At 59.7% G+C, this 27,850-nt stretch overlaps 1 protein-coding gene across 6 annotated transcripts; it reads left to right on the top strand.

Moving 5' to 3' along the window:
- The first annotated feature begins 18,230 nt into the window (after nucleotides 1-18,230).
- HMGA1 (high mobility group AT-hook 1) lies at nucleotides 18,231-27,496 on the top strand. Of its 6 annotated transcripts, XM_074850355.1 has the most exons (6): nucleotides 18,231-18,308; nucleotides 18,539-18,714; nucleotides 23,401-23,509; nucleotides 24,356-24,439; nucleotides 24,907-24,957; nucleotides 26,303-27,496. In XM_074850355.1, exons 3-6 carry the CDS (start codon nucleotides 23,408-23,410, stop codon nucleotides 26,357-26,359), a joined length of 294 nt encoding a protein of 97 aa, XP_074706456.1. In that variant the 5' UTR covers nucleotides 18,231-18,308; nucleotides 18,539-18,714; nucleotides 23,401-23,407; the 3' UTR covers nucleotides 26,360-27,496. The 6 variants fall into 6 exon arrangements, with proteins under 6 accessions (XP_074706456.1, XP_074706457.1, XP_074706460.1 ...); XM_074850356.1 differs by having other exon boundaries at nucleotides 18,240-18,714; nucleotides 23,404-23,509; XM_074850359.1 differs by having other exon boundaries at nucleotides 18,240-18,714; nucleotides 24,359-24,439; nucleotides 26,306-27,496.
- Nucleotides 27,497-27,850: the final 354 nt, after the last annotated feature.

Genomic DNA, 27,850 nt, shown 5'->3' with positions numbered 1-27,850 from the left:
GAAGCATCACTCGAATTGCCCCGGCAGCCTGCTCCCCTGGCTCGGATGGAAAATAATCATCATCCAACCCCCCCACACCCAGTCTTGGGGACCTAAGTCCCAGGGATTTGGGGGATACTCTTGTCACCGTGACTTGCTGGCAGCATCTCTCTTCTTTTCTTCAAGCCCGTGACTTGCTGGCAGCGTCTCTCTCCTTTTCTCCAAGCCTCATGGACCACACAACTCCCCTTCTCACACCCCATCAGCCAGAAGCCAAAATATCATCAGCGCTCGTGTCACCATGGAGAACATCAAAACACAATTAACATTTGGGAACCCGGCTCAAAACGATGCCATTGAGCTTCCCCCGGCACAATGGGAAAGGCCACGCTGTGGCAGCTGAGCAGGACGGCTGGGGGGGGGGCTCAGGGGCGGATGGGAGATGCCCCAGAAATACCAGAGAAGCAGCCCGGTTACCCCAAGAGTGGTTCAGCAAATCCCGCAAAGGTCGCTGCTGCTGCTGCGGCCAGCGTTCCTCCTCGGCACGTGGGTCAAAAGATGATCAAATACTCCAGGAGAGTTGGATACCGTCAGCAAATGGATGCAGTACCATCCTCCAGAGGATCGATACGGCTTCATCAGGCTCAAAACAAGAGGAACTGAACAAGTCACCACCTCTCCGGTCCCAGGGGCAGGGTTGGAGGGCTACTCCCCAAGCCAATTCCCAGCTCATGGCCATCCAGGAACTGCAGGGTGCTCCAGCATCTCCAGGGCCACGAGTAGCCTTTCCCTGAGCCTGCAGGGCTTGCAGACCCCCGGGCAGGAGGCTCTGGCATGCCCCGAGCCCGCTCAGCCCATGGCTGACTCCCAGCCAGGCGCAGCTCCAGCCACAAAGCATCCAGCATCCCACTGCCCTGGCCCCCATCCAGAGAGGAAGGTCACTGTGTCCACTGCTAAAGCCACCGAGCACCATCAGGGAGACATGCTGCTTGCAATTTTTTTTTTTTTTTTTTTTAATATAGGAAAACATGAAACCGCATCTTATGGACTGGACTTTCCGGCTCAGCTCTGCAAAAGGGCTTTGAATAATTGATGGCCAAGCCACTGCCTTCTCCTTCCTCTTCACGGGTCACTCGCGTCAAAGAGACAGGGGCTCAGGAATCACACACGGTCCTTTTTATCTGTGGGTTGTGTTGTCAGTGCCTGCAATTGCCTTGGGTGTGGATTTAATTCCCTCTGGATAGAAGGGTGGGGAAAACAGATCTTTAATTCAAAGTGAAATATTAATAGAACTGTAATTAGCTGTAATATCTACACAATTAAAAAGCAGGAGTCCCACTAAGAGCTATTTTCGTGTGTATTTAAAGAAAAATAAGTTTGCAGGGTAAGAGCAGGGGGGAGCTGGGAATGTTTTTCTGGTGTCCCACTTGTCTGGGGGAGAAACATGGCCAGGAGGAGCGGCAGTGGAGGGACATGGGCTCCAGCAGGTCAAGGGCTCCTGGCCAGTGTCAGTGACACAGGAGGAAGAAAAAGAGTTTGCAAGAAAAGAGGAGGAGAAGGATTTGAGGGGGAAAAAGAAAGAAAGAAGAACACCTCAACACTTTTGTCCTGCTCCTTGGGGGGGTTTTGTGCAGCAAAGGGAAAGTTTTCCCTGATGTCAGGCAGAGAAGAGCCTTAGAAAGAGGATGGGGACTGGGAAATTCTCTGCTGGAAGTTCGCAGGGTGTTTCAGGCTGGGTATCGAGCGGGGTGACCCAGGCTCACCCCCCACAGCCGTTTGCCAGCAGAAGGTGCGTGAGCTGCTTCCAAAAAGTTATCCTGCGTTGGGCAATTAGAGCGGAGTTTGGAGTTACCGAAGGAATAAACAAAATTGCAAAACAAAACCAAGCAACAAAATAATTCAGCTTGTCCCCCCGCTCAAATTCCTAAATAACAGGCCCAAGGAAAAAAACAAAGCCAGCCTTGGATTTCTTTCCACAAGAAAGAGACTCCTACACACAAACAGCACATGAATATGGGTAATAGATATGGATATTTCAGAGAGCAAAAATGGTACTGACTGCGCTCTTATTGGATCAACATTCACACATTGAGTCCAGGTTTCTCTCGAGGAGTGAGGATAATGGGATGGCGAATGTCAGACCATTTTAAATATATATAAAACTCATTATACGCTTCATGACTAACCAGATTTCGATGGAAAGAGTTGCATTTTAAAGAAATGGGGGGGAAAAAAGCCCATCCGGGCTTGCAGGGAGGGATTAGCAATGAAAGAGGGACGATTCGGCTACAGGCTGTGAGAGACGACAACTTCTCCTCCTCCTCGCAGGAAAGGCTGCTGCGGCCGTGCCAGCTCCCTGGCAGCCCCCCTGGTTGCCTCTTGCCCATGTTGGGGGCTCCCAAGCCCCCACCAGTGGCTTTCCCACAGCCTGGCACCCACATCCCACCTGGCTGATGCGAGACCCCCAGCAAAACCCTGTTTGAGGTGAAACAGCCAGACCTGCCTCTGGGAGACCACCAAGGGGGCGCATTCCCTGGGCTTGTGGGCTTTTCCCAAAACACCCCATGGCAGCGCTGAGGGGATGGAGTGTGAGCTGGGGACCCGGCCCCGCTCCTCCGCGAGCGGCCGAGGGCAGCAGCAGGTACCGCTGCTTCGTGGCAATACCCACCCCCGGCCAAACCTCCTCCAGCTGCAATAGCAGAGCCTCTTGTCAGGGATTTATTCCTCTCTCCTGGATCCATCCAGCCTAAAAATTCCCCTTTGTACCTCCCTGCCTCCGTGTTTCATGAGGACAAAGGACTCGTGCCTGGATTTCTCGGCTCTCGGAGCCCAGAGTCGGGCAGCACCAGCGCTCTTCTCCTCTACAACACTTCCACCTAACGGCAAGAGTGCTGGCAAGGAGACAGCCCCCAGCACCAGGGACACGCACCCCACAGCGACCTCAGCACCCCCAGCGCACCCCCAGGTGCTGAGCAGAGGCCGGCACAGCTCAGTGCACTGATGGATCCAGCCAGGCTCAGACCCCAGTAAAGAAAAAATTGCTGGCTTTGCCCTCGGGACCGACCTCGTGAGCAGGTACCGGAGGCTCCAGCAATGGGGAGTTTTGCTCGATTAAATGTTTGTGATAGAAACACGCTCATCTGGCACAGGTTGCCTGGTCGGTGTGAGATTTCACCACGTGTTTTGCCAACATTTGGCACTCCCAACATCACCGGGGCTGCATTTATTCCCTGCACAACCTGTAACTTGCATCCCCACGTTACACCCATCCGGAGCCAAGCCCTGCACTCACAGCCCTTCCCTGGGGAGTCGCAGCAAATCCATAACCCGCAAAAATTGGAGTTTTCCACCCCGCTGCTCCAGCGCTCAGCCGGCTCCATCCTCTGGGCGATGTCCTGCCTCCCTCTTGTGGCTGCTGCTCCAGCACAGCCACACCGGGAAGTGAGAGGGGATTCGGGAGCCTTGCACCCCACACTTGCACCCTGCTTTGCTGCTCACTGGAGAGCACAAGGGCTGCTCCCAGCCGTGCTCTCCAGTTTGACCCACTCAATGTAACTGGTGTTTTGGTCCCATCCCAGTTAGAAGCTGTTGCTTATAAATGAGGGTGGAAAGAAGCCGTTGCCTAACTCACCAGGGGTCCCCCAGATCCGAGCTGCCAGCCCGAGTGCTCAGCAGCTGAGCTGGTGGCACAAAAAACACAGAGGTTTTTAACCCACTACCAGCGTGGGATGGGCTGGGACATCTCCAGACAGACAGTGTCAGAGTTGTCCATGGACACACATGCAAACGCTTTGACAAAACACATTGATTTAATTTTTCCTCTGTCCCTACTGGGATGCACAGCTGAGCGAGATGCCAGCCCTCACCTGGAGGCAGAGAAAACTGGAAATGGGCCCAAATCTCCCCAATTGCTCCCACCCTCCTGAGAAAGCTGATGGGAAAAAGGAGGGAAAAGGGAGAAGACAGGTTTCTGGTCCCACAAGCAGCTCTCTGCAGCAGGATCCGGCCCCGGCATGAAACATCATCAACACTTCTCCAGCTACCACCCCACAGCACCTTCTGCTCTCACCTCCCCTGATACCCAGCCGTCTGTCCTCAGCACTAAAACCCTTGAAAAGTCTTTAAAAACAAAACAGCCGTGACAGATTCAATGGTTTCAGAGGAGTTGCTCTGTGTCAGGGAGCGCGGGCTCACGTGGCGCAGTCCCAGGGACACGCTGAGCAGCAAGAGGCTATTTTGGGCAAGTGATTACTCCGGATTTTGGGTCTAAACAATACAGAAACACGAAGAGCTGAGGTGCTGTGTTATGTTGGAAAGCTCTCATTGTGCATCTTCAGCACCTTTTTTTGCTGGTGCTCCAGAGAGTGCGGGACCTACCCCTGAACGGGCACAGAGACGGCTCACGCTCATCACACCTGTGCTCAGATCACCCCACATCCCGCAGCAGCACAGGTTTGGGGGTGCTGGTGATGCAGCTTTGGCTGAAGCTGCTGTCCTGCTGCCACGGCAAAGATGTGTGGCCGACGGGGGTGGTTAAGCCCTGGGGGGACACGAGGCAGGACGGGAGACACGGAGCTGCCTAAGAAGCCGGCAGCGCTCGCCACGCTGCTGTTATTAGCGCAGTCGTGTATTTTAGGCTAAATACTGCACCACGCAGAAGCCACTTCCACCTGAGCTTGAAGCAGAGCTGGGGGCAACAAGGAGGGGCTTTTATTCCCATCCTATTTTTAAAACTTCATCTGGCAGCAAGAGCCTGGCACAGCACAGAAGTTACCCCCCCATGTAGCCTCAGAAACACCGGGGTCCCGGTGATGCTGCCCCGCTCCCCTAGACCCGCCCTCCTTTTATTTCCCCCCCTCAATTTTCTCTTTAAAGCCAGAGATGTTCCCCTGTCCCCAGTGCAACATCCCAGGGGCATGGTCCTGTCCCCCAACCCCAGCATGGGGGGGTTTCCCCAAGGAAAGGCGGGCAGGCAGCTCTATCTGCATTTCCACTTGGATACAGGAGGGGTTTTCTATGCACAGGGATCATGGGCAGCTTTCTTTAAAGAAAGAAAAAAAAAAAAAAAAAGGAGGAAAAGGAAAGAAAGAGCACATTTGGTGGTAAAATTAACTGTGACGGCCAGACAGCACATACTCCTTCTGAATCAGCAGGACAATTAGAGGAAAATCTTTATGTATTAACTAACGCAAAAGCCTCTGCTGGTGTGGAGAGTTTCTCCCCTCGTCCTTCCCGGCCAGCCATGACAGAGCGGAGCGGCAGCAGCGCCCGGGGTGCAGGACATGGGCAGGGGACAGAGTGGACCAGAGAGCAGCACATCGCCAGCTCCCAGCCAGAAACAGCCACGAGCCGTCGGGGAGGGACCGGCACTGGGAAGCGCGGGATGCTGGATGGGCCCAGCACCGAGCGTCGCCATCTCAAGCACCCAGCCAGGCACGAGGGTACACAGGAGATGGGGAAAAGCAAGGAGGAGAGCATGGAGCCAGCCAGCGAGGCTGCCATCGCCTTGTTTCTCTCCTCCAAGCACCTGGGGAAGCCACCATACCCCTCTCAAAGGTCTCCGAGCCTTCATCCCACATCCAACCCCCTGCAAAAATTGTCCCGCTCACCCTGCGTGCACCAACCTGCTCTGCTGGAAAGCAAACTGCCCCAAACTGGGATGGATTCACACCGAGGGCTCCTCCAGCACCCCCTGCCTGGTGCTGCGGCGGGGGGCAGACCTCGCCCCCACCCAGGGAAAGGGACCCCAGGCAAGCAAAACCCGCGGCGCCAGGGCAGCCTCCACCACGGAGCCGACCCCGTCGAAACAACACCCGTCTTCTCCTCCCGACTTTTCCATAATTCATGCAACAACCTCCTGAAAGAAATATCCTCCTCAGGCATAAAATATTCATGGCCTCATACTTTGCAAGGAAACACTGTCTTCCTTGGAGCGCGACCAAGCAGTCAAGGCTGGCACGGATTTGCCTTTGCAAGAGTAATTATGTTCCTCATCGATCGGGTGCTGCAACAAGAGGGGCTGAGCTGGGAAGGGCCCCCCCCAGCTGGTATCAGTGTGTCCCCCCTGTGCAAGAAAGCAGCTCTCAGAAAAGGCATAAAGGGGTTCAAGAAGAGGCAGGGGGGATGCTGCACCATGAAGTGGCATCCCAAGAGATTCCCCATCCTCAGGGCTGCACCTCTGCACCAGCAAAGCCATCCCAGAAGGGACCATCTCCCCCAGCATCACCCCAGGTCTGGTCCAGCCCCTTCCCACCATCCCTCGCACACACGCAGCCCCACGTGTCTGGAATTACACACCTGCCACCAGCAGCCCCCCAAGACCCCACCAGCCTCTTGCTGCTCACAATTTGAATGCTGGTCAATTAATTAAGAGCTCCTTCATATTTCGCTCCATTTACAGAGTTCAGCGGAGGCCCCCAACCCCATTCAGCTACACAATATTCAAAACCTTTATTTTTATTTTTTTTTCCTTGCTTTTTTCTCTTTCCCAGCACGGGCAGCACCGCAAGCTCTGGTCACAAGAGCCCAGGAGGGTGTGGGATGGAGGGTCCCCACTACGGAGGGAGCAGCGCTCCAGGGCAGCAAGAGTCCCATGTCCCCAGCTCAGGACCCCTCTTGTGGCACGGAGTGGCATCACCTCCCACCAGTGCTCAGCCTGGTCGCAGCCGGGGAGCGGAGAGCAGCCTCGCCATGGCAGCATTTGTCTCCTTTGCTTGCATCAGCTCAGCACGAGCCGCTGGCGCTGGCTTTGCTGAAACAACAGCAGATGAAGCCGCAGCCCTTGCAGGGTGCTCAGTGGTGCTGCACCTGGAAGTTTAGGGATGGCACCATCAGCCGAAGATGCTTTTACTGCCAAGAGAACAGCTTCCCACAGAGAAACTGTTCTGACCTAGCTATTAAAATTAAATAATAACAAAGTCTCATCCCTAACCCGATCAAACCCAGGCGATAAGCCAAGCCCCTGCTCAGACCAGGCTGCCACGGGAGGTTCTGGCACCCAGATGGGCTCAGCAGCCATTGGGCACCAAACTCCCAGGGGCAAGCAGGTCTGGGGACCGCTGGCGTGGTGGGGGCATCTCCCCGGCCACTGGCAGGGTGTGCTGGGGCACACGGGGACACCCACACTGAAGTAGAGTCCCCAGCCTGGTGACAGAAGGCTCCTTTAACTGCCACTGCTCGGGGACAAGCCCACACTTGAGCAGGGCCGAGCGGCAGCATGTGTTTAATTACTCCCATCTTGTCCAGTGTAATACGCACTGTAATAAAACACGGCCCAGATTTCACGGTTCCTCACACTATAAGCCAATGAAAAAAAAAATAAATGCCTTTGCCTCCAAGTCAGCCTTCAGCAGTCAAACCTCACCCTGAGCTGGGTGCTCTGGCCGTGCCAGGGCAGCACAGCTCCCTGCACCCTGGGCAAGGGGTCTCAGGGGCTCCTCCTGGGCATTGACTGTAGCAAGGGCCAGCAAAGACCCCCCCATCCCCTGGGACAGGGAGGAAGATGAAGGTGGGTGCATTGCTCAGCTCTGAGGGGGCTCAGCAGTAGGGAAGGAGAGGAGGGGTCTGCAGGGTCCCAGGGGGAAGAGGGCACCCCAGCAGCAGGGGATGGGGTTTCCAAGCAGGGGGGGTCAGCGCAGTGGATTGGTTTTCACTGAGCGATGAAAAACGATCTGGAGAAATCTGTGCAGCAAGGATCGAAAGCCAGCCTTGGCCAGGGCCGGGAGCAGTGAGAAATGGGTCCCGCAGGAATGCTGCCAGCCCCGGGACCCCCAGGCTGTCACGCACCCCAGCCCAGGGCCACGCTCCCTGCACCAGCGCTCCAGTCCCAAATCTGGACTCGGCATCTCACATCTCTGGACTTCCAGCAAAAGCCACCAGTGCCTTCCTGTGGCAGCCGCCCTCACTGCAAGCAAGGGGTGGGACGGATCAAGCCATGCCAGGCTCCCTTCAGGCCAGGTGGGAAAGGGAGGAAAGTTTTGGGGGCAATTCTGTGGCCCTACACCCCATGCACACAGGGCTGCGGTGGGGACCGTCCCCTCCTGCCCCACAGGGTGTTGTGCAGCGTGAGCACGCAGCTCCCACGCAGCCGGTCTCCCGTCACCCTTGTGCTGTAGGTGAAACACAAGCCATGTCCTCAACATCCCCCCCAGGACCCTTCCCTAAACCTTCAGGGGAATATCCCCCCCCCGCCCCCCCCCCCAGCCGATACAGCCCACCTCAAGGATGCTGAGGAGCAGGGACCCCCCAGGCAGCCATTAATACCCCCTTCTATTTAAGGACGATGTGTGGGTGCTGGCTGGGGGTGGGCTGGTTCAGGGGTGTTCACCCTCCTCAGGGACCCTGGGGTTTCTCGTGGGGAATGGGGACGCTGCTGTCCTCCCCCAGCTCCCAGTCACGCCGAACCGCCCCCCAGCCTGCACCATCGTGACGCTCCCCTGCGAGGGGAGACACGCGGGCGCCTCTTTGGGCTCCAGCACCTACCCACAGATTAGCAGTTGCTAAGCGAGCAATTAATCAGGGCCCAGAGCTGGCTGGGAAGGTGGGTGACAGCCTTGCAAACTCCCACCCAGCTGCTCTCGTGATGGATGGAGGGGGACTGGAGCATGCGGGAAGCCTCCTGCCTGCCCTCCCTGCAATGAAGCCATGAAGGTGGCAGGTGCTGTGTGGGACACCCCCCCACACCTCACAGGCAGGGGATGTCGGGGTGGTTACAGCCCATTGCACCCCACCGTGGGATTGAGGGCATGGAGGGGTGGGATGCTCAGCCCCATGGTGGCTTCCAGCCTTGTGGAACCCTCCCAACAGCCCCTCACCCCCTTTGTGCCCCCCATAGGTCCCCTGCCAGTGTCTGTGCCCTTTGAAAGATGACTCCCTGGCATCGCTTGGGCCAGGCGCCGAGTAATCGGAGCCAGGAATGACCAGTGACCACCCAGCCTGTTATAGCTGGCCCTAATCCTCTGGCCAGGCTGGATGTCACGTCCCCCCCACCCACCCCGGGGATGGGGAAGCCACATCACAGGGTTGGGACATGCCACGTGTCTGTGTGTCCCCTGCTAGGGACAAACACGCTGCCCCTGCGGCCCTTGGGGGGCAAAACAAGTAGCCTGTGGAGGCTCAGCCCTGCTGCCGGGGTCACCAGCATCCCCCTGTACGTCCCCTCCCCCGTGGGGACTGTCAGGGACGGGCTGCCTGCTGGGAGGAGCAGGGATGCATTTCAGACCCCCCCCCCCCCCCGCCCGCCCCAGCACCATCCTGCTCCCCAGCGAGGGATGCTGGGACAGGCAAAGACTCACTGTGGGCAGGGGAAGGATGCGAAGCCCTGGGGGACAGGGTGCAGGGCAAGGACAAGCCAGGGCTGGCCCCTGCCCACCCTGCTTTTGGGGAGCAGGGACCAGCTGCGGGCGCAGCCCCGGTTCACACCTCCACAAGCTCCCAGCTGGGCTCAATCTGCTCCCCCCGCAGCCCCAAGGTGGGTGCAGCTGACCCAGCTCGAAGGGTGCCCAGCAGCACCCACGCGTGGGGTGCTGGGATGAGCACCAGGACACCCAGGTCCCCCCACCCCTTGCGTGCCTCAGTTTCCCTCCGCCGCAGAAAATCGGGCACAGCTCCAAGGTGATGCTCCCTTTGCCCCGGCTGCAGGGAGGATACAGCTCTCGGGTGACCCGCACCCCACGGCAGCGTGCACCCACCCCACAGGGAAGGAGGGCCCTGGGGAAGGGCTGCCTCCCCCCCCCAGCCCGCCCCGCTGCCCGGGGCCTGTCCCCATTAGGTGGCAGCAGGGACCGCGGTGTCACCGCCGAGCTGGCACCGCACAACGGCAGCGGCCCGGGATGCTGGTGGGGACACCCGGATCGGGCCCCCGCAGCCCTTCACCCCGGGGGGGGGACGAGGCCGCATCCTGCCGGCAGGCGCTGGGGCCACCGGCTCGGTGGGCACACAGGTTTTCTTTCCACCAGAAAACAGTTTTTCAGCCCCAAAAACCCTCTTTGGCAAGGTGGGAATGTGTTCTCCCCAGGAAAACCTGCCGGTTACATCCCAGGACACCCCATCCCATCCAGCCCTGCTGCCTTTCGGGTCATTTATTGACCCATAAAGTGCTGCACCCACACCCCGCCGTCACCCATCTCCCGTTAATTAAACACCCCAGTCCATGGAGGGGGGACACGAGTCACAGCATCTGCAGCAGAGACCAGGGCTGCTGCGGCTCCCGGCTCCTGCCTTTACATCAACAGCCAGTTTGGCCCCGTCCCCCACCCCGTCACCTCCGGCATCGCCTCCTCCTCCTCCCGTTTCCCGGCCTCTGCGGTCACCCCAGGCCCCCACACGCCTCCGGCACGGGGGACGCTGCCAGCGGCTGAGTCACGCGTGACCACCACCTGAGTCAGCGGGACGGAGGGAAGTCCCTCGGTCCCCAATGCTTTTCCAACCGGAGCTGAGTAAAAGGGAAAGTGTCAAGGAATTGGCTGGGAAAAGTGTTTTCTTGGAGCCCCGACAGGGAGCAGCCTCTCCGGCGTGTCCCCTTTGCCACAGTGAACTTGGGGTCACCGGCGGCAAGCGCAACCCCGGGGAAAACCAGTATGGGGTGCCTGGTCTGAACCCTCATGTGTGCACGGGGGGGGCAGTGCTGGAAACACCCCTCCGGGGAGAAATGTGGAAGCAACAGCGAGTGGCAGCGGCCCTGGACACGACTGTCCCCTGAGCTGGGTCTCCTGTCCCAGAGGTACTGGGGATGCGGCTGATGGGTGTCCCCTGGGTGCTGCTGAGGGTGGGAGGATGAGCTCAGGACATGCCCCTGCACAAAACGGGGAACAGCTCGGGGTGGCCTTTCCACGTGGAGCTGACAGAGGGCGGGGAGCTGGGGGGGGCTCCTTCCCCATCGCATGGGGCCTGCAGAGACTCCAGGGCCTGGAGGGGCAGGAAAAATATGTCCCCTGTCCCTTGCACCTTGTGTCCCCCATCCCCTTGCACCACACGTCCTCCAGCCCCCTTGCAAGCCCCTTGCAGGGCATTCCCCCCCCCTTGCTGCATGTGCCCCCCACCCCTTACAGCACCTCCCTCCCCGCCAGGATGCTGCCGGCTGCCGCCAGCTTTGTCACTGTCCTGTTTAGTTTTGATGTGCCACTTGCAATAAAATACCTTGATCAAAAAAAATAAGGCAGCCAGACTCCCCTGCGAGCCAGGCACCAAGTCCTCAATTAATGACCCTTCGCATTCCCTTCCGCCGCGTTCCCCCGTTATGATTTACAGCGGTTCCTCCCCGGCCCTGTCACCCCCCCCCCTTTGTTAGCCCCCACCCCCAGGACAGGCTGAGCAGAGGCAGAGGGGGTCCAGGGAGCACCCGCAGGTATTTTCTCACCCACTGGCACATGCCCTGGGTGTCCCCGGGGGGGAACGGGGAGCTCTTGGTCTGCTGAGGATGAGGAGCCCCCACCATGCGTTGGCCTCATCCTTGCGTGGAGGCTCCCGCAGGCACGGGGACAGCACACGGCTCCATTCCTGTGGTCCCCTGATTTATGTCACCCCCTTTCTAGCAGGAGCCATGCGATGCAGGACCCCGGCTCGGCTGGTGGCCACCCACCACCCACCTGAGCCCCAGCACACTCAGTGCACATGTGCCGAAGCACAGAGGGAGCTGGGAACAGGGCTGGAGCTGCCCCCCACCCCACAGCCCCAGGCTTTGTGCTCCAGCAGGCAGCCCCGAGGAGGTTTCATGTTACTGGGAAACTGGGATGGCGGGATGTTCCCGGGGCAGCCCTGCAGAGACAAAAGGCCATTGTGCAGCACAGCCATGGCTGCGGCCCCAGAGCATCCCAGCTCCCCTGCCAGGGCCGGGGCCCAGCAGCACGCCCCAGGCCCCGGGAGGTGGCACAGCCGGTGACCGAGGAGCACGGGGCACCCACCTGCAGGACACCGAGCAGTTCCCCAAAACTAATGGGATGCTCCCCCTCAGGGTGCCTGAGCCAAAGCAGCACGCCCCTGCGCACCCCCTTCCCCATCCTGCTGGCAGCAGCACCCAAAACACATCCTCGCCCTCCCAGGGGATGGGAGAGGCCCACGCTGGGCTCAGGCGGGTGAACCAGACCCTGCGGCAGCCGAGCAGGGGGGACAGGCGGGGACACGTCCCCTCAGGGGTGCTGGCAGGTCGGGGCACGCAGGCAGAGGTGGCTGCCCGGGCATGGCAGGAGCGTCCCTGCCTGAGCCAGAGCCGCTTTCCAACCCCACCGGCTCGTCCTGCTCACCCTGCGGGCTGCCGTGGCTCAGCCCACGCGCTCCCAGAGCTTGGGATTAGGGCCTTTATGGGTATATTTATGTTTATGGGGTTATATATATTACAGACCCAGGCAGCACCCAGCCCAGGGCAGTGAGCCCCTCCAAGCCCGGCTGCTGCTAGCAGGGGATTAAAAGCAAATCCCAATTTTTTGTTTAAAGGAGGGGGGGAATTCACAGAATCCCAGAATCACCTCGACTGGAAAAGCCCTTGAAGCTCCTCCAGCCCCACCATGAACCTCACCCTGACCGTTCCCAACTCCACCAGATCCCTCAGCGCTGGGTCAACCCGACTCTTCAACCCCTCCAGGGATGGGGACTCCCCCCCTGCCCTGGGCAGCCCATTCCAACGCCCAACAACCCCTTCTGCAAAGAAATCCTTCCTAAGAGCCAGTCTGACCCTGCCCTGGCGCAGCTTGAGGCCATTCCCTCTTGTCCTGGCGCTGGTTCCTTGGCTCAAGAGACTCCTCCCCCCTCTCTGCACCCTCCTTTCAGGGAGTTGTAGAGGGCCATGAGGTCTCCCCTCAGCCTCCTCTTCTCCAGACTAAATCAGCCTGGCTTCTGGAATTGAGCGGGATCCCCAGTGTGGAAGACAGCAGCTCAGCACCCAGGGGTGCTCAGCACCCCGAAGCCAGGTTTTTTAGGGACTGCGAACAGCAGGAAGGAGACACGGCGTGCGTAGGACAGGGACAGGTCGATGGTCGCTCTGGCTGATCAGGGCGTCAGGGCCCACATCTGACACAGGCTCTGTCCCCCCATCAGAGCCATGGTGCCATGGAGAGGGAGGTGGCTTCACCTCTGGTTCCTCTGGCATGGCTGGAGCTGCCCCATGCTGCAGCCAAGCTCTCCTCTAAATCCCCAGCTCCTGGAGTCAGGGGATCCAGCCCCCATCTCCTCCCGGTTGCAAACACAAAATGCCGTGTCCGGCAGCGCAGCTGGCGGGACAGGCAGGGGGGAAACACCCAGCGAGTGCCTGGCAGCGCCAGCACCAGCCTTGTGACTCCCTGTCCAGGCAGCCAAGCTGTCCCAGGGGTGACTTCCCAGCAGAGCTTTCAAAACAAGACAGCACCTGACACGTTTGGCTTGGTCCAGGCAGATTTGGCCACTTCTTTGCAGGCAGAAAGGGCACCCACACTCTTCGTCAACCCGGGCCCCTCAGTGCTGGAGGGTTGGGACAGGCATAAGGCATAATTTTCCCCTCCTTTCCCTCCAACTTTGCCCCAGGGCGGGCTCCACGGAGACCCACGCACACCCGCAGCAGCCCTTCTCCCCAGCACTCAGCCCCTCCATTTCCACCCCATTTCCCCTCCCCTGGGTGCGGATGGGGGGCAGACGCTCATCGACCTGGACCCACACTGCCCTCCAAAAGCAAGCGGAGGAGCCGGCTGCTAGAAATGTCTTTTCCTGGGGGCTAATTATTGATTGTGGACAGTAATAAATATTTCAGCAGGGATTTGCACACAAGCTCTGAGGTAACGGCAAGGAGAGGGAGGATGGGTCTTGTGTGCCCCACTCCACTACTGCCTCTCCTGCATGGACCTGGGCAAATCCTTCTGCTTCGTGGAGGAAGAAGTATTTCTTCTTGTCTGCTGGAAACTCTTCAGGACATGGCGAATCTCAGGAAAGCCCTTCCCGTGGTCTCAGGATGCTCCACACCAGAGATGTCCTCCCAGGAGGAGGAGTTCAGCCCTGCGGTGCCTTGGGAAAGTCAGAAACGTGGAGCATGACGAATGTGATGGTCACCGTATTGCACTGGGCAGGAATTAACGAAGGCAGTTAATCATCTTGGAGCCGTCTGCAGAGCCTTCTTGCTTGTGCAGGCATCACTTATCTTGCAGAGAAAGAGCAGGAATGGGTGGAAACGTGGGGGTGTCCACTCATCCCTGCAGCAACTGGAGGGACGCTGCGTCCCATAGTGCCATGAACGTTGGTCCTGGCCCTGCAGAGCTCAGCCAGCTCCTGCACTGGAAGATGGACACAACCAAAGCAGTAACCTGGGTGAGACCTTGCTGCTGTCCTCCTGCCTGACCTCAGGCACCTCCTACACCAGCTGAGACATGTCCCCTCCCCAGAGACACCAGGAGCATCTGAGAGGCTGCAGGGACAGAGGCTCCTACATAGAGAGAAGCTAAATACATTCTCCCCTGCCTCCATCAACCCAAGGATGCCTGAAATGAGAAAACTCAGCTTCAGAGCGAGCCGGGTCCTGACTGTGACTGCATTATGCAAAACGGCTTGTGCAGAAGGAAGAGCTTCAGCAAATGCTCTTTGTGATGCAGCCAGGACCGGAGTGGTGTGCGGGGATGCTCCAGGCACAGCACAAAACCTCCCTGGCCAGCAAAATCCCGCCAATGCTGAGTAAAAGCATCTAAGAGGACACGGTGCAGCCTGGGCACCAGACCAGCCGCTAACACCGGTGAAACGCGCTCTTCACCTGGCCTTGAACAAGCCTCACCCCCTCTGATCCGCACGTTTCCCCATCTGTGAAATGAGGGTAACGACAGCTGTCTCTGCAAGGCCCAGAACCACGCGGATTAATTAACTGTTGTTCAAGAGGGCTTTGGAGGTGACAAACACACCACGCTCTTAATTAGCCGGGTAGCCCTTCCAATTACCCAGCAACCTGGGCTGAGATATTTTCCAGAGCTGCCTTAGAGGATCCGGTTTCCCCTTTCCCAGGGAAATTAGCAGGAATTAGGCACCCAAATCCTGAACGCAGCTTTGTGGGGCTCAGTGGCAGTTGCTGGGATGTGGAGCAGCGTGGGACGAGATGTCCTCCCCCTCAGGGCCACCCTCCGGTCCCCCCCAGAGGTGGCTGCATTTTGGGGACAGATGATCAGTGCCTGCAGTTTTGCAGAGCCCTGCTGAGCTGAAGAAGCAGGGAATGATTTCAAACACCTTCTTTTCAGGGGACCGTGCAGAGATGCAGCTTTTCCCAAACACTGGGCACCCATTTCCCCATCAGATCTCCTCTCAGGCCTCAAACATTGGCTAAATAAAGTAGGGATACCCAATGTGTGCACCCCCCATCTGCAGCACATGCATCCCACAGCGCCGGCATCACCGTGTCCTGCAAACTCAGGGCTCACACTCTCAAAAGCAACAGCATTAAGCCTATAATTTATCAGGTGATTTAGGAATTTGTCCCCAGAACAGGGCTACAGGAAAATACTGCACTGGTGAGTGTTAAATCCACCCTGCCTCGCTGGGTGAGAAGGAAAGAGCTGTTTAATCAAATTAAAAAGACTGTTTCGGGGTGGGTCCGGGGCTGTTTGGCCACATGGGGCTTCATCAATGGGGCTGTTGGGAAACAAAGCCTGGAGGAGAAACAAAGGCCTCATCCCTGTCCCTGTCCCCTCCTGCCATGGCCGGCTGGCCCCAAAAACACCCGACCAGGGACAATCCTGCCTGCGGCCCAGCGTGTTTCCCAGCTTGTTTGGCTCCCCGGGATAACGTGGGGCAGCACCGCTCGGTGCGACGCCAACCCCGGCACGGCGCAGGCTGCTCCTCCGCACCCTGTGTCGGGCTCAGCTGCGATGGGGGGAAAATTAAATCACTTCTCATTTCCCTGTTCCCAGCCATTTTCACTTTCTGGTCTCGCTGCAGAACTGAACTGCAGGTTGGGTGAACCTCGCCAGTCCTGCCCCCAAATCCGCACCAGCTGCAGGCTTTAACTTGGGAAAACCACAAAAACAAAAGTGAAAATGATCTTCCCGGTCTGAAGTCCTGGGCCCAGCACGGGGCTGTGCTCGAATCCAAGCAGCCTTGCGCTGCTCTGCACCTCACCTCGCTGCACGGGCATCGCACACGCACCGATTTCTTTCTATTTAAAGTGGGGGGCCCTGCCCTGCGGCCCCCTCCCCGCAGGAGCAGATCTCACTGCCACGCACTGCCAGGCTATTGCCCAAATCCCCTGGGTCCTCCTGTCCTGGCAAACACACTCTGAGCACCAAACAAATCCCATTTCCCCAAATCCCAATTTCCCCCCCCCCCCGTTTCCCCTCCCTGCACGCAATTGTGTGCCAGTTCCCCATGGGGGTGTTGCTCCCGGCTGCTGGGAGTGTCTCACCACCTCTCTTTAGTTTTGGGGGACCACAGCAGCATTATTTTGCTTTAAAGACCAAGCGGTCACCCCATGGGTGAACCTGGCTTGGGGAGGATCCAACGTGGGCTCGGCGAGTGGGGAATTGCCAAAAGTTTCAGGCATCAAAGCAGGAAAGAGCAGCCCCGGTTGTCTGCAGCAACCCAGTTACAGCCATTCACTGCCACAGCAGAATAAATAACGAGGGATATTAATAACAACGAGCCTCTGCCAGGGACAGAAACCAAATTCCTCACCAGGCTCACGGCAAAGGGGGGAAGCCTGAGCGTGGCCGTGGGCAGGGCTGAGGCTGCTGCAGGCAGAAGGCACGCTGGCACCTCCAAACCCAGGCAGCACTGCCTGCAGCCCAGGGAGAACAGCAATTTTCACCAAAAAAAAAAAAAAAAAAAAAAAAAAAAAAGATACTCAGGGTCTGCAAGGCCCTTGTCTGGATGCAAGGCCCTTGGATGGGGTCCCAGGTCAGGGAACTGCAGCCAGGCTCAGCCCCAAAACGCAGCGGTGCAAGCGGGGTGATGCCTGTTCCTTTTGCAGGCGTTTGAACACAGGTCAGCCTCGTACAGGGTGTTTTTTCCTCCTCTTTGCTTTCATTTTTTAATTGTCAGAAAGGGACACTGCTTTGATTGTGTTTCAGTCAGGGGAATTTGCAGGGGATTTTAAAAATCCAAATAACAATTAGCAAAAACAGTGCCACAAGCCTGGCTCGGTTTGATTTGTTTCTTCTTACAGTGTAAATCTCTGTGAAGACGTTTTGCACACGCAGATACTGATACTTCCAAGTTTCACATTTTTAAAGGTGCTTTTTTTTTAATAAAAACTTGCCTGAAACTTAAATCCAGTGTCGGCCAGTCTAAAGTTCAGCTCCTAACTCCAGATTTCAACCCTTAGTGTCAGGTTGGTCAAAAGCACCTAAATCAGAGTTTCCATTAAATTTGTGGAGTTTGGGGGAGTTTTGCACAGTCCTGTCACTGAGAGGATGCCGAGCTCTGGATTTCCTTGTATCCCATCAAAAAACCCACCATGAGACCCCAAATGCCTGACATGCCTCGGAAAACATCCCTGCCACAGCGGGGGTCTGGGTTTTGGGGAACCTACCTGGAGAGCTGATCTCGGCTCCTGTTCCAGACCGACCTAAACCACTTCCAAAACAGATCGCAGGAATTCAGGATAAAGCTCTTTTTCTGCAGACCAAGCCCATCATTTGCTTAAACCCCGGACACCCTCAGGGCCGCTCACCGGCTCCCAAAACCGCCCCCCCACCCCGCGCCGAGCCGTGCAAGACTCTTCCACGCCAGCCTCCCTTTCTGCAGTGGTGCTGCACTGAAAAATAAAATAAATATCGTGACAAAACCCACCCAGCCCTGGGAGGCCCCGGGGACGGAGCCCCCACTGCTGGTGCCTCCACATGGGGACCGGAGGGTCTTTTGGGGGGGTTTAACCTGGCAGGGAGGCAGAAAAATAAAAGAGCATCGGGTGCTGGACGCGGTGCGTGGCACAGCCCCGGCCAGTGCTCGCCCCCACGGTGATGCCAAACCCCTCCACGCCAGCCCAAAACACCGCTGCCCACTCTGCGGGGGGGGGGGTATGGGGGGGTGGGGGGCAGCTGGGGTTTACCAGCTCGGGAGCATCACGGGGTACCCGCGCCCCCCCCAGCCAGAAGCATCCCTGCAGCATCCCGGGGAGGTGGGGGGGGGGATGTTCTCCACCCTCCCCCGGCGCTGCCTCCATCTGCCCCCCCGGGGGACCGGGGGCTCGGGGGGAGCAGCCACCGCCCGCCCGCCCGCCGCAGCCCTTTGAACGGACCTATCGGTCCCGGCCCCGCCGCCGCCCGCCCCCGCCGGCCGTGATGCAGCCGGGCTCCTCCTCCCCCCGCTCCGCAAGGGCTGGGAGCTCCCCTTAGCCTGGTTGCCCTTATTTAATTTCGAGTGTGATTTTGCTATTTTTAGCAGCTGGATCCCCTCCAGTAAGGCTGGGAGCTCGCTCCTTTCCCCCCCCCACTCCCCTTCTCCCCCCCTTTCCTATTTTTTTTTTTTCCTCGTTCCCCGCAAATGATTTTGACCCAGCTTCCTTCCTCCTGGAGCAATTTTTTTTTTTTTTCTCTCTCTTTATTATTTATATAAATAAGAGGGGGGCCTGGCTGAGCTGTGGATGCGCGTGTGAGTCGCAGCCTCTCTCTCTGCCTTCTCCTTTCAGATCCGCATTTGCGAGCAGCAGCAGCCGCCGGGAGGGGGGGGGTTTAATTCGCTTCACAACACAGACACGCCAGGATAGAAAAAAAAAAAAAAAACCCAAACCAAAAAAACCCCCAAAAAAACAAACCACCCCAAAAAAACCCACCCCAAGCACCCAGCTCCGAGATCAAGCTGACTGTGAGTGCCGGCCTTCCTCTTTCCTTTCTGCTCCGGGGGGTGCGGGGGGGGGGCCGGGGGGTGTTTGGGGGGGGGGGGGCCCGGGGCTCTGCTCCCCCCTCTCCGCATGCTGTGCACGATCGCCCCCGGTTTGCTCTGTATTTGCAAGGACGCGTGTGTGCGTGCGGCGGGCCGGCTCTGCAATGCCTCTTTTTATTATTCTTGTTATTAATTATTGTTATTAATAGGGTGATGCACCTGGCGGGGCTGCCGGGGAGTGGGGCGGGGGGCTGGGGGGGTCCCTGGTGCCGGTCGCTCTCTGCGTGACGGGACTTTTTCTCCACTTATTCGGTTTCGGGTGATGCAAACGCCCCGCACGGCCGGGGGGGGCCCGCCCGGCCCCGGGATGCAGCCCCCCCACCCCTTCCCGGCCGCCGGTACTGGGGACCCCCCCTCGCCCCATGCCTGGGGTCGCAGGGTGCGGGGGTCGGGTGTGTGGGGGGGGTCGGTGTAGGGCGCGTGGGGTCGGGACCGTGCAAGGTGCGTGGGGCTGGGACGGGGCAAGGTGCGTGGGGCCGGGGCAAGGGGCCAGGCCAAGCCCGGCTCACGGCGTGGGGGGGGGGGGGGGGGCAGACACGCAGGTCGGTGCAAAGTTGCAGTGCTGGGGCTCAGCCGCCCCCCCACCCCCCCGGCAGCAGCCCACGCTGCTCCCCGCTGCGAGACCGTGGGGCCCCGCACCCCCGGCGTGTGTGTGCGGAGGGGGGGGGGGTGATGCCACACAGGGCCGGCTCCACCCGGGGTTTTATTATGCCCCGCAGGACAGGGGCTTCACAAAGCGTGTGATGGTGCCCTTCCTGCCTCTTTTCTTTCTCCCCCACCTCCCTCCTTCCTTTCTTTTATCACTTCCTTTTATTATGCATGCCCAGGAAGGAAGGGGGGGTGGACTTTCCTTAATAGCAGGCCGGGGGGGGGCTTCAAAGCAGCCCCATGGAGGGCTTGTCCTAATGAGGAGCCGCGCACATCCCTTCCCAGCCCTCGCACCCCTGCGGAACAGGCTCTTCAACTTCTGCTTCACTATTTCTTCCCCTCCTCCCTCTCCCGTCCTCCCCCTGCCAGGAGGTGCGGCCGGGATCCTTCTCTAGCAGCAATCAGGCTAGATTTCCTGGGCGTGAAGAGATTTTGATTATATTTTTTTTTTTTTTAAGATCTAAGCCACCGCCTATCCCCCTGCTTCTCCTGGGCTGGTTTGTTTAATCTAAGAGTAGGTGGCGGGAGTGGGGGATTTATGGGGTTATTTGCAGGGAGAGGTGCGGGCGGGTAGGGGAAGGCAGGAGCAGGCCGAGGGACAGCGAGGAGCATCGCTCCGAGGGGTCTTTTGCTCTTTTGCTCCCCAACCGTCGCCTGTGCAAGCGGTGGCTGCTGAGAACAGCCCAGCTCGTGTCGTGGAGCAAATGGGGCTGGGGGACGAGAGTCCCGCGGCTCACCATCCATAGGGATGGAGAGAGGAGGGGTTTTTCCTCCCCCAACTCCATCGATCGAGAGGCAGATGTAGCCCCTCCACCTCCAAACCTGGCAGAGATTTATCCCTCCCAGCCTCGGGGAGCCTGGCAGTCCCCTGCCCGCGTCCCTGGCTGATTCCTCCCTGCGTGGAAAGGTTTTTCTCTCTCAGCTGCTTCCTTTCCTCCATGGCAACACAGCTGCTCCCTCCCTCCTATACGGCTGCGATGCCTGCGAGCGGGGCTGGTGCTGCTTCCCATCGTGAACCCGGCACCATCCCGTGGGCTCGGGGTGCTCCCGGGGCCCGGTGGGTGCCACCAAGCCAGGGAGCATCGCACCGAGCCGGGGCCGCTCTCGGGAAGAGGGGTGCTGGCTGGGAAGGTGCTGGGGTGGGAGAGAGGAGCATCCCCATCTCCCACCCGGGCATCGTCCTCATCCTCATCCCTCTCTGCCGGAGCAGGACGTGGAGCCCTCGGTGCCCCGGGGTGGTTTTGGCTCTGGAGGCCCTGGGAGAGCTCGGAGGCGGTGGGGGGACAGTGGGGACGTGCACGTGCTTTCCCCAGCACCGACGACTTTGCGGCGGCAGGCTCTGGCTCGGGGGGCCGTACCCGGGGAGGGTCCCCTCAGCATCCCTGGCCGGAGCCGCTGCGTGGGGCCCGTGCCCGTCCCCGGCGGGGCAGAGGAGAGCGCAGCAGGGTGGGGGCCATACTGGGCCCATCTGTTTCCAGCTCCAGGAGAGGGTACGGCAGGGCTCAGAGGCTGCGTTTCCTCTGGCAAAGATTGATTTAAAAAGAGACAAAACCCTCCCAGCCCCCGGTTAGCCGGCCGGCGTTTTTCTTTCCTAAATCTAAACCATACTTTTTTTTTTTTTTTTTTTCTAAGAGACTCCTTGAAGGGCTCTGGGATGCTGTGAGTAATATTTTCGGGGTATTTACACAACAGCATGGTTTCTGTCTCCCAGAAAAAAAAAAAAAAAAGGAATCCGAGGGTGGTTTTTGTTGTTGTTGTTCTGCACTCGTGAGTCACTTCCAGAGGGGAGCGGGAGCTGACGCGTGTTTTTTAAAAAGCCTCGAAGGTCTGAGCACAGGACACATGGCTCCTCTCACCCGTGCCATCGCCCTGGCAGGGCTCAGCATCCTTGGGAGGGGCTCAGCACCCCGGCTGCCCCCCACAGCCCCGCTCTCCCCAGTAGCACTGTCCCGGCAGCTCTAACACCATCCAAATTGAAACCAGTTGCTCAAAACTAAGCGTTATTAACCCTGCAGGCAGAGGTAGGGAGAGTGCCTCTGTCTTTACACGCAGAACCGGGCACACAACCTTGTACCTGCAGGAGAAGCCGGGCTGGGGGGCTGCCGTGCTCTGGAGACGTGGGTTAGACCCAGGGCAGGGGTGCAGGGACCGTCTCTGGAGGGAGAGGTGGCCTGGGGGGGGGACTGCATCATCCATTCCAGAGCAACACTGTGATTTTGCAGCCAAGTCTCCCAGGTAGATCCAAGCCCCCCATTTAGGAGCAGCGAGACCAGGATGCTGCTCTCCTGGGCCTATTTTTGCTGGGAAACATCACATCGTTGCTCTGAGCAGGTGCCCCCCTCCCCCAGTATGGCCGTGGTCACCCGGGGGGTCACCAGTAAGCGCCAGGGCTGTGGTAGCAATCCTGCTCCCTTCCCAGAGCCCATCCTCCTGGCTCCTGGGCTGGGAGCTGGGTGTGGAACCGGCCTCACAGCTCTGGAAAAGCAGGTTTTCCCTCCACCCCCGGGGAAGCATCATCGAGGTGGAGAGCAGATGATGGAGCCTTTTCCTCTGCGGGATTTCCTCATGAGCAGGGAAAACCATCCAGCCCTTTGGGACATGCACAGGGGAGGGGACAACCCAGCCTGTCCCTAAACCCAGCCAGGGTGGCAGGAGCAGGGCCAGGGGTGCCGGGTGTCAAGGCGGGGTGGGGGGAGCAGGGCTGCAAGAGCCTGCACCACCCTCCCAGGGCCCTGGGACCCCTGTGGGGATGCCCGGAGGCTCCTGGTGTCCTGCCACCACTCGTCCTGTTCCAACTTGCCGGTGCTGACAGAGTGTCTGGGATTTCAAGGACTCCAGATTAAATCTGGAGCCGCTCTTTTCCTTTTGGGAAAAGGGGACGGGCTCTGCGGGAAGGGACGGCCAAGCTGCTGCTCCCCAAATGCCTGCTGGGGACCCCAGGAGCTGCTTTAGCACCGGGGCACTGGCTAATTCAACGGGGCGTCCGTGCCGTGGGTTTGGGGCCAGATCCCGCCTGGCAGCCGGTTCGTTTTGCTCCCCAGACGGTGATGGGAGGATGCAGGTTGCATCCCCGGGAGGGATCCAGCTGCAAACCCACCCTGGGGGAAGGTGGGGAGCAGGATAGGTGAGACGGGGAGGTTGGAGCACCCAGAGCCTTGCCCAGCTACATGGGGCTGGTCATTAGGGCCACGAAATCGGGGAGCAACCCTGGGGTCCCGCTGCCAGGGTCCAGCCCTGCAGCTTCAGACACATTGCTCCATCCCTGTGCGTCAGTGCTGGCCCAGGCTCATTGCACCAGGGCATCGTCACGGGGACTGTCACCGACCAAAGGGCTGTTTGCAGGAGGGACACGGGTGCAGCAGGGGTGGTTTTGCAGATACTGGCTTTGCAGCAGCGGGAGGAGAGTCACGTCTGCCCAAGGTGCTCTACAATGGGCTTGGGGGGTTAAAAAATACAGGTGGGGGGGTCTCTTCTAGGCATAGCTCTCAGTGATGCTTTTGGTTTCTCCCCCGTGGGCCCTGGCAGTGCCCTGGCACGGGCTGGTCCCCACTCCACACAGGGAGAGGAGTGGGATGTGGGCAAGCCTCTGCGGAGGGCTGTAATGGGGCAGAAGCTGCTCATTTCAGCTGAATTTTAATTCTAAGAGGCATTTTTAAGGGGGGGGACCCCAGTCCTTGTCACCTCCTGTCTGTGCTGATATCCCACCAGCCATCCCCATCCTCACAGAGGGGCCAGGTGGCAGCTGGGGGCAGGTCGAGCATCCTTATCCGGGGGGAGCGGGCGGCAGGGGCATGGCCACGGCCGGGCTGACCCCGCCGGAGGCTCCGGTGGCTCCCCCCCATCCCCACGAGTCACTTCTGTGGCCACCAGTGCCCACCTGCCCCGGGGCGAGGGCTGGGGGGAGCAGCACCGGTGCTGACTGACCTTTCTCCCCCTCCTGCTCCTCCTCACTGCTGCTAGAAGGACGATGAGTGAATCCGGCGCCAAATCCAGCCAGCCCCTGGCCTCCAAGGGGGAGAAGGACGTGGCGGAGAAGAGGGGCCGGGGGCGGCCCAGGAAGAAGCCCCAGGTACGTGGGGTCCCCTGGGAGGGGGGCACCCCACTGCTCTGCCCTCAGGGACTGGGCACCCCCAGGCTGTGGGGCAGCAAGAACCACCCCCACTCGCACCCCAGCAGCATCCCCTGGGCAGGGACAGGGATGCTGATGGGGATGCCCACAGTGCAGCCCCCGTTACCTCCCTTTGGGGAGCACCTCCTGGGTGTTCACCGGCAACAAAACCCTCCTGGGGGGCGTGTTTCACAGGCCCCCAGCCCTGCACCACCCCAGAGCTCCTCCTGGCCCAGGGAAGGGCTCTGGGCCTCCCCTCGCTCCTCCCCAGGCTGCAGCTGAACCTGCCTTTGTAGACGGGCTATTTAAAGCCCCATTAGCAAAAGCTGCTCAGAGGGATAAGATGCTGCTGGAGCCTTTATAGTGCCAACCCCCCCTCCAGCCCCTTCCCCGGGGCAGGTGGAGTTTGTGCACATCGTTTTCCTGCAGAAAAGGCGATTTACTGGTTCTCCAACACTTTGCCAGCCAGTGGCACCAGCAGCGAGCCGGGGCCTGGGGCTGCAAAACCAGTGGGAACCGTCCGGCCAAGCCGAGCGATTAATGCCAGGGCAGGATGGGTCATGTACGTGCCCAGCTGAAGGACGTGCAGGAGCCTGTGCCTGGCACCTGACCGCCAATCCCAGTCCAACCAGTGCTCCCAGTACCACATGCAAGAGTATCCCTGCCCTGGCGGGGTCTGCTGGGGAGAAAGGGGCTTCCAGCCTGGAGCATCCCGGGGTGCTCTGCTGCACCGGGAGCTGCTCTGGGAGTGCAACCCTCCCCGGGGACCCCAAATCTGCAGTGACCCCCCCTCTGTTTTCCCTCCAGCAGGAGCCCAGCGAGGCCCCGACCCCCAAGAGACCCCGCGGACGGCCGAAGGGCAGTAAAAACAAGGCTACCCCGAAAGGCAGGGTAAGTGGCTGGGGACAGGGGCTGCACCAGCCAAGCAGCCGTGCGCTGGGATGTCAGGTCCATTTTGAGCTCAATTATAGACAATTCAGGGCAGATCTACCCCTGAGAGAGGGGGCTCTTGGACCTGGCCCCCGGGGAAGGTGGGGGGAAGCCTGGGACCGCGTGTGTCAGCGTGTGGACACCCGTGATAAACCTGTTTGCAAAAACACGCGACTCACATCCTGCGCCCGCCTTGTGAGTCACGGGGCCAGGGCCGTCCTGGTGCTGGAAGCCAGCGGCAAGGGGGGGGCTGGGGGGGCCTGGCTGTGGCCCCGGGGCCACCTGGGTGCAGCAGCCCAGGAGATGCCACTGGGGTGATGAATTTGGCAGTCGTGGGTGGGAGGAAGGGGAAACGCTGCCCGCCCCCTGGCAGCATCCTGGGGATGAGGGGATGGCCCCAGCCTGACCAAAATATATTTTTTACTCAGAAAGCTGCAGTCACACCAGGGAGAAAACCTCGAGGCCGACCTAAAAAATCGGTGAGTGGGCTTTTCCCTTCCTCCTCCATCCTGGCAGGGTGCTGGGCACTCTGGGGGCACAGCAACCCCCCTGGCTGTCCCCACAAGTATGGGGTAGGTGTTGCTGGTCTGGAAGGGAGCAGAGCACTGAGCAAAAAGGGGACACGGTGTGGCACAGGATGAGCTCCAAACCTGGCCATTCTGTGCCCTGGGTGCAAGCGCTGGGGGGGCTGAGCTGAGCTGTCCCAGCTCCCCAAACTCCCCACGGCCCGGGGAGCAGGAGGCAGCTGGTCCTGCCCCGGTGGCACGCTGGCACACGCCTGCCCAGGCGCCCGCTGCGTCACCAGCACGGCTTTCCTGCAGCCTGCGCGCGCAGCAACCCCCTCCGCACGCTACAGCCACCCTCTTATTTTATGCTTTGCCTCCTCCATTTCATTTTTTCCGCCTCTCCCCTTTCCCCACCTCGGTTTGCAGCCCTGCAGGAGCTCAGGTGGCTGCTGTGCACCCACAAGCATCACCCAGATGGTTGGGAGAAGGTTTCATCACCCAACGTGTACATCCCACCGTCCCCAGCCCCGGGCTGTGTCCCCCTGCCCACGAGCTGCCACCAAGCACTGGGACACAGGAGCCACCCAAGAGCATCCTCAGGGTGTGGCTGCTCAGCCCCAAGCGGGGTTTTGCCCCTTTTCCCACTTAAAATTCCTCGTGGAGGGTGAGGGGCTGAGACCAGCCAGGGCTGCAAACCAGGGGGTCACATCCTGCCACCTCCTGTACCGGTGTCACAGCACCAGGGGCTGTTTTGGGGACCCCAGGGCAGGGAGCCGGTTTGGTGGGGTGGGACCGAGCCCATCCCATGCTGGCGGGGCCGTGCCGGGGACACCGTGTCCCGCTTTGGCAGCCGCCGGCTACGGTGGCTTTTTTATGAATGAAGCGGGAGGAAGCGGGGGCCGGCGCTGACTCACGCTCACACTCAGCCCTGACTCACCGCCGCGTGCGGGGCCGTGACGATGCTCACGGTCGCTGGAGGCCAGACACGGACACACGGACACCCGGTCCTGCCACCACTGGCACCCCTCCGGTGACAACGGGGGACACAGCAGTGGCGCTGGGGACCACGGCCTCACACTTGCAGGGTGTGCGGCTCCCCCCTCCTCGCTGCGAGCCCAGCCAGGGCGTTTCTTACCTGGGATTTAACCTGTAAGGGTTAAACCCGGAGCAAGGCCCAGTCCCCAAATCCAGGAGGGTGCTGGTGCCTCAGTTTCCCCTCTTTGCACAAGGAGCGTGATGTCAGCCCTTCATCCAGGGACGATGGGGGGGACGTCTGCAGCCCCGGGCACCCCCCTGACCGCACTCCTTTGCCCCGCAGCAGCAGGACGAGGAGGAGGTGAACATTTCCCAGGAGTCTTCCGAGGAGGAGCAGTGAAACCTCCCGAACCGGCGCTACCTCATCACCCGACAGTCCCGCGTCCTCAGCGGCCGGGGGAGAGGGACGGGGAGAAACCCACCGCGCCGCTCTGGCTTTTTCCCCCTCCCTCCTCTGCTCCTTCCTCACCCTCAGACAACTGCAGCACTGGAAATGGCCCAACCCAGGCGGCCCCGGCAGCCCCCTGCTTGGGGAGGGGGGGGTACCTGCCCCCGCTCCCCCCTCTCCCCAGCACTGGGTTTCGGGGCAGCCCCACTGGCAAAGGGGGTGTCTGGCAGAGCGCTGGGGCTGGGACCCCCTGACTTTTCTGCACACCCCTGCCCCCCCCAAATGCAGTGATCTCACCCATCCAAAGCGGGTGCTGGTTGCCCCCCCCCAGCACCAGGCTTTGCCCTGGAGCCTCTGCAGGGAAGAGACAGGGGTGACAGCAAAGGTGAGACCCCCCCGCCCCCCAAATGCATTAGACCTTTGCTCTGGCCTGCTGCTACCCCGGGCAAACCCCCCCCTTGTAACCCCCCCAGTCCTGGGCGACTGCACTGTGTGTGGGAGAGCAGCTCTGCGGTGATGCCGGGGGGCTCAGTGCCCGTCCCGGGGGTGCCCGAGTGGGGCCGTCTCAGGGCAGCCCTCTCCTCATAGGTTCTGGTATATATATATTTTTTTTTTTAGTACTTTTTGTTTTTTCCTTTCATTCACAACTACCTCTGGATATTTAAGTTCCACTCTCTGAACTCACAGACATGCTGCTGCTGTGCCGGCTGCCGGGGCACTGTTGGCTCCATGTTTTCTTTTTCGGGGTGTTGCTGGGGGCCGTGGGGTGTTCTTTTTCCCTCCTCTTTTTTTTTTGGGCTTTTCCTTTTTTTTTTTTTAAATTGTTATTTTAAGGTTAGGCTGCTCTGCTGCTCCAAGGGATAGAGGCTGGCAGGGCGGTGGGGTGGGGGGACCGCAGGATGCTCCCCCCCACCACACCACCCCCTGCACGACGGCTGCAGCGGGACCGGAGGTCGGTGCCGGGTGGCCCCGGCGGGAGAAAATTGGAGTTTGGTTTCAGTTTGTTTGGTTTTTTTTTTTTCGGTCCACTGTTAACGACCTTTTGGTTTCCTATTTGCAGTTACTTGAATAAAACATTTTATGGATGTTTGACGCCTCTGCCCTGGACTCTGGGCTGGGGGGGTCCAGCCCCCCACAGCGGGGTGGGAGCAGGTTTTCTCCACGCAGGGAGAGCCCACGGGCACGGAGCGGCCGCTCCGCACGGTACCTTCTCCACAGGGACATCCGCGATGGTGCCAGCCATCCTCCGCGGGGACGGACGGGAGCTGCCGATGGAAACAGAAACAGGCAAAACCCCTCTGCTCCCCCCCCCCCAAAACTCCCATCCTCGGTGCCTTTTGATCACCAGAGTCATGACGCTGCCGAGGACAGGGACATGCGATGCTGACCCCGATGTTGGGCCTGGCCCATGGTCTGGCAGCGCTTGTGCTGCTGAAAACCCAA

This window comes from Strix aluco, chromosome 25 (assembly GCF_031877795.1).
Source record: "Strix aluco isolate bStrAlu1 chromosome 25, bStrAlu1.hap1, whole genome shotgun sequence".
Classification (NCBI taxonomy): Eukaryota; Metazoa; Chordata; class Aves; order Strigiformes; family Strigidae; genus Strix; species Strix aluco.
The sequence above is the reverse complement of the archived record's forward strand: the minus strand, read 5'-3'. Positions and strand labels throughout refer to the sequence as shown.

What these genes read in the sequence shown, in the direction of transcription:
- HMGA1 (XM_074850355.1), top strand. Translation starts at nt 23,408, where the DNA reads ATGAGTGAATCCGGCGCCAAATCCAGCCAGCCCCTGGCCTCCAAGGGG. An exon ending in AGGCTACCCCGAAAGGCAGG is followed by an intron (nt 24,440 to 24,906) that starts GTAAGTGGCTGG and finishes TTTTTTACTCAG; the next exon opens with AAAGCTGCAGTCACACCAGG. An exon ending in GAGGCCGACCTAAAAAATCG is followed by an intron (nt 24,958 to 26,302) that starts GTGAGTGGGCTT and finishes TTTGCCCCGCAG; the next exon opens with CAGCAGGACGAGGAGGAGGT.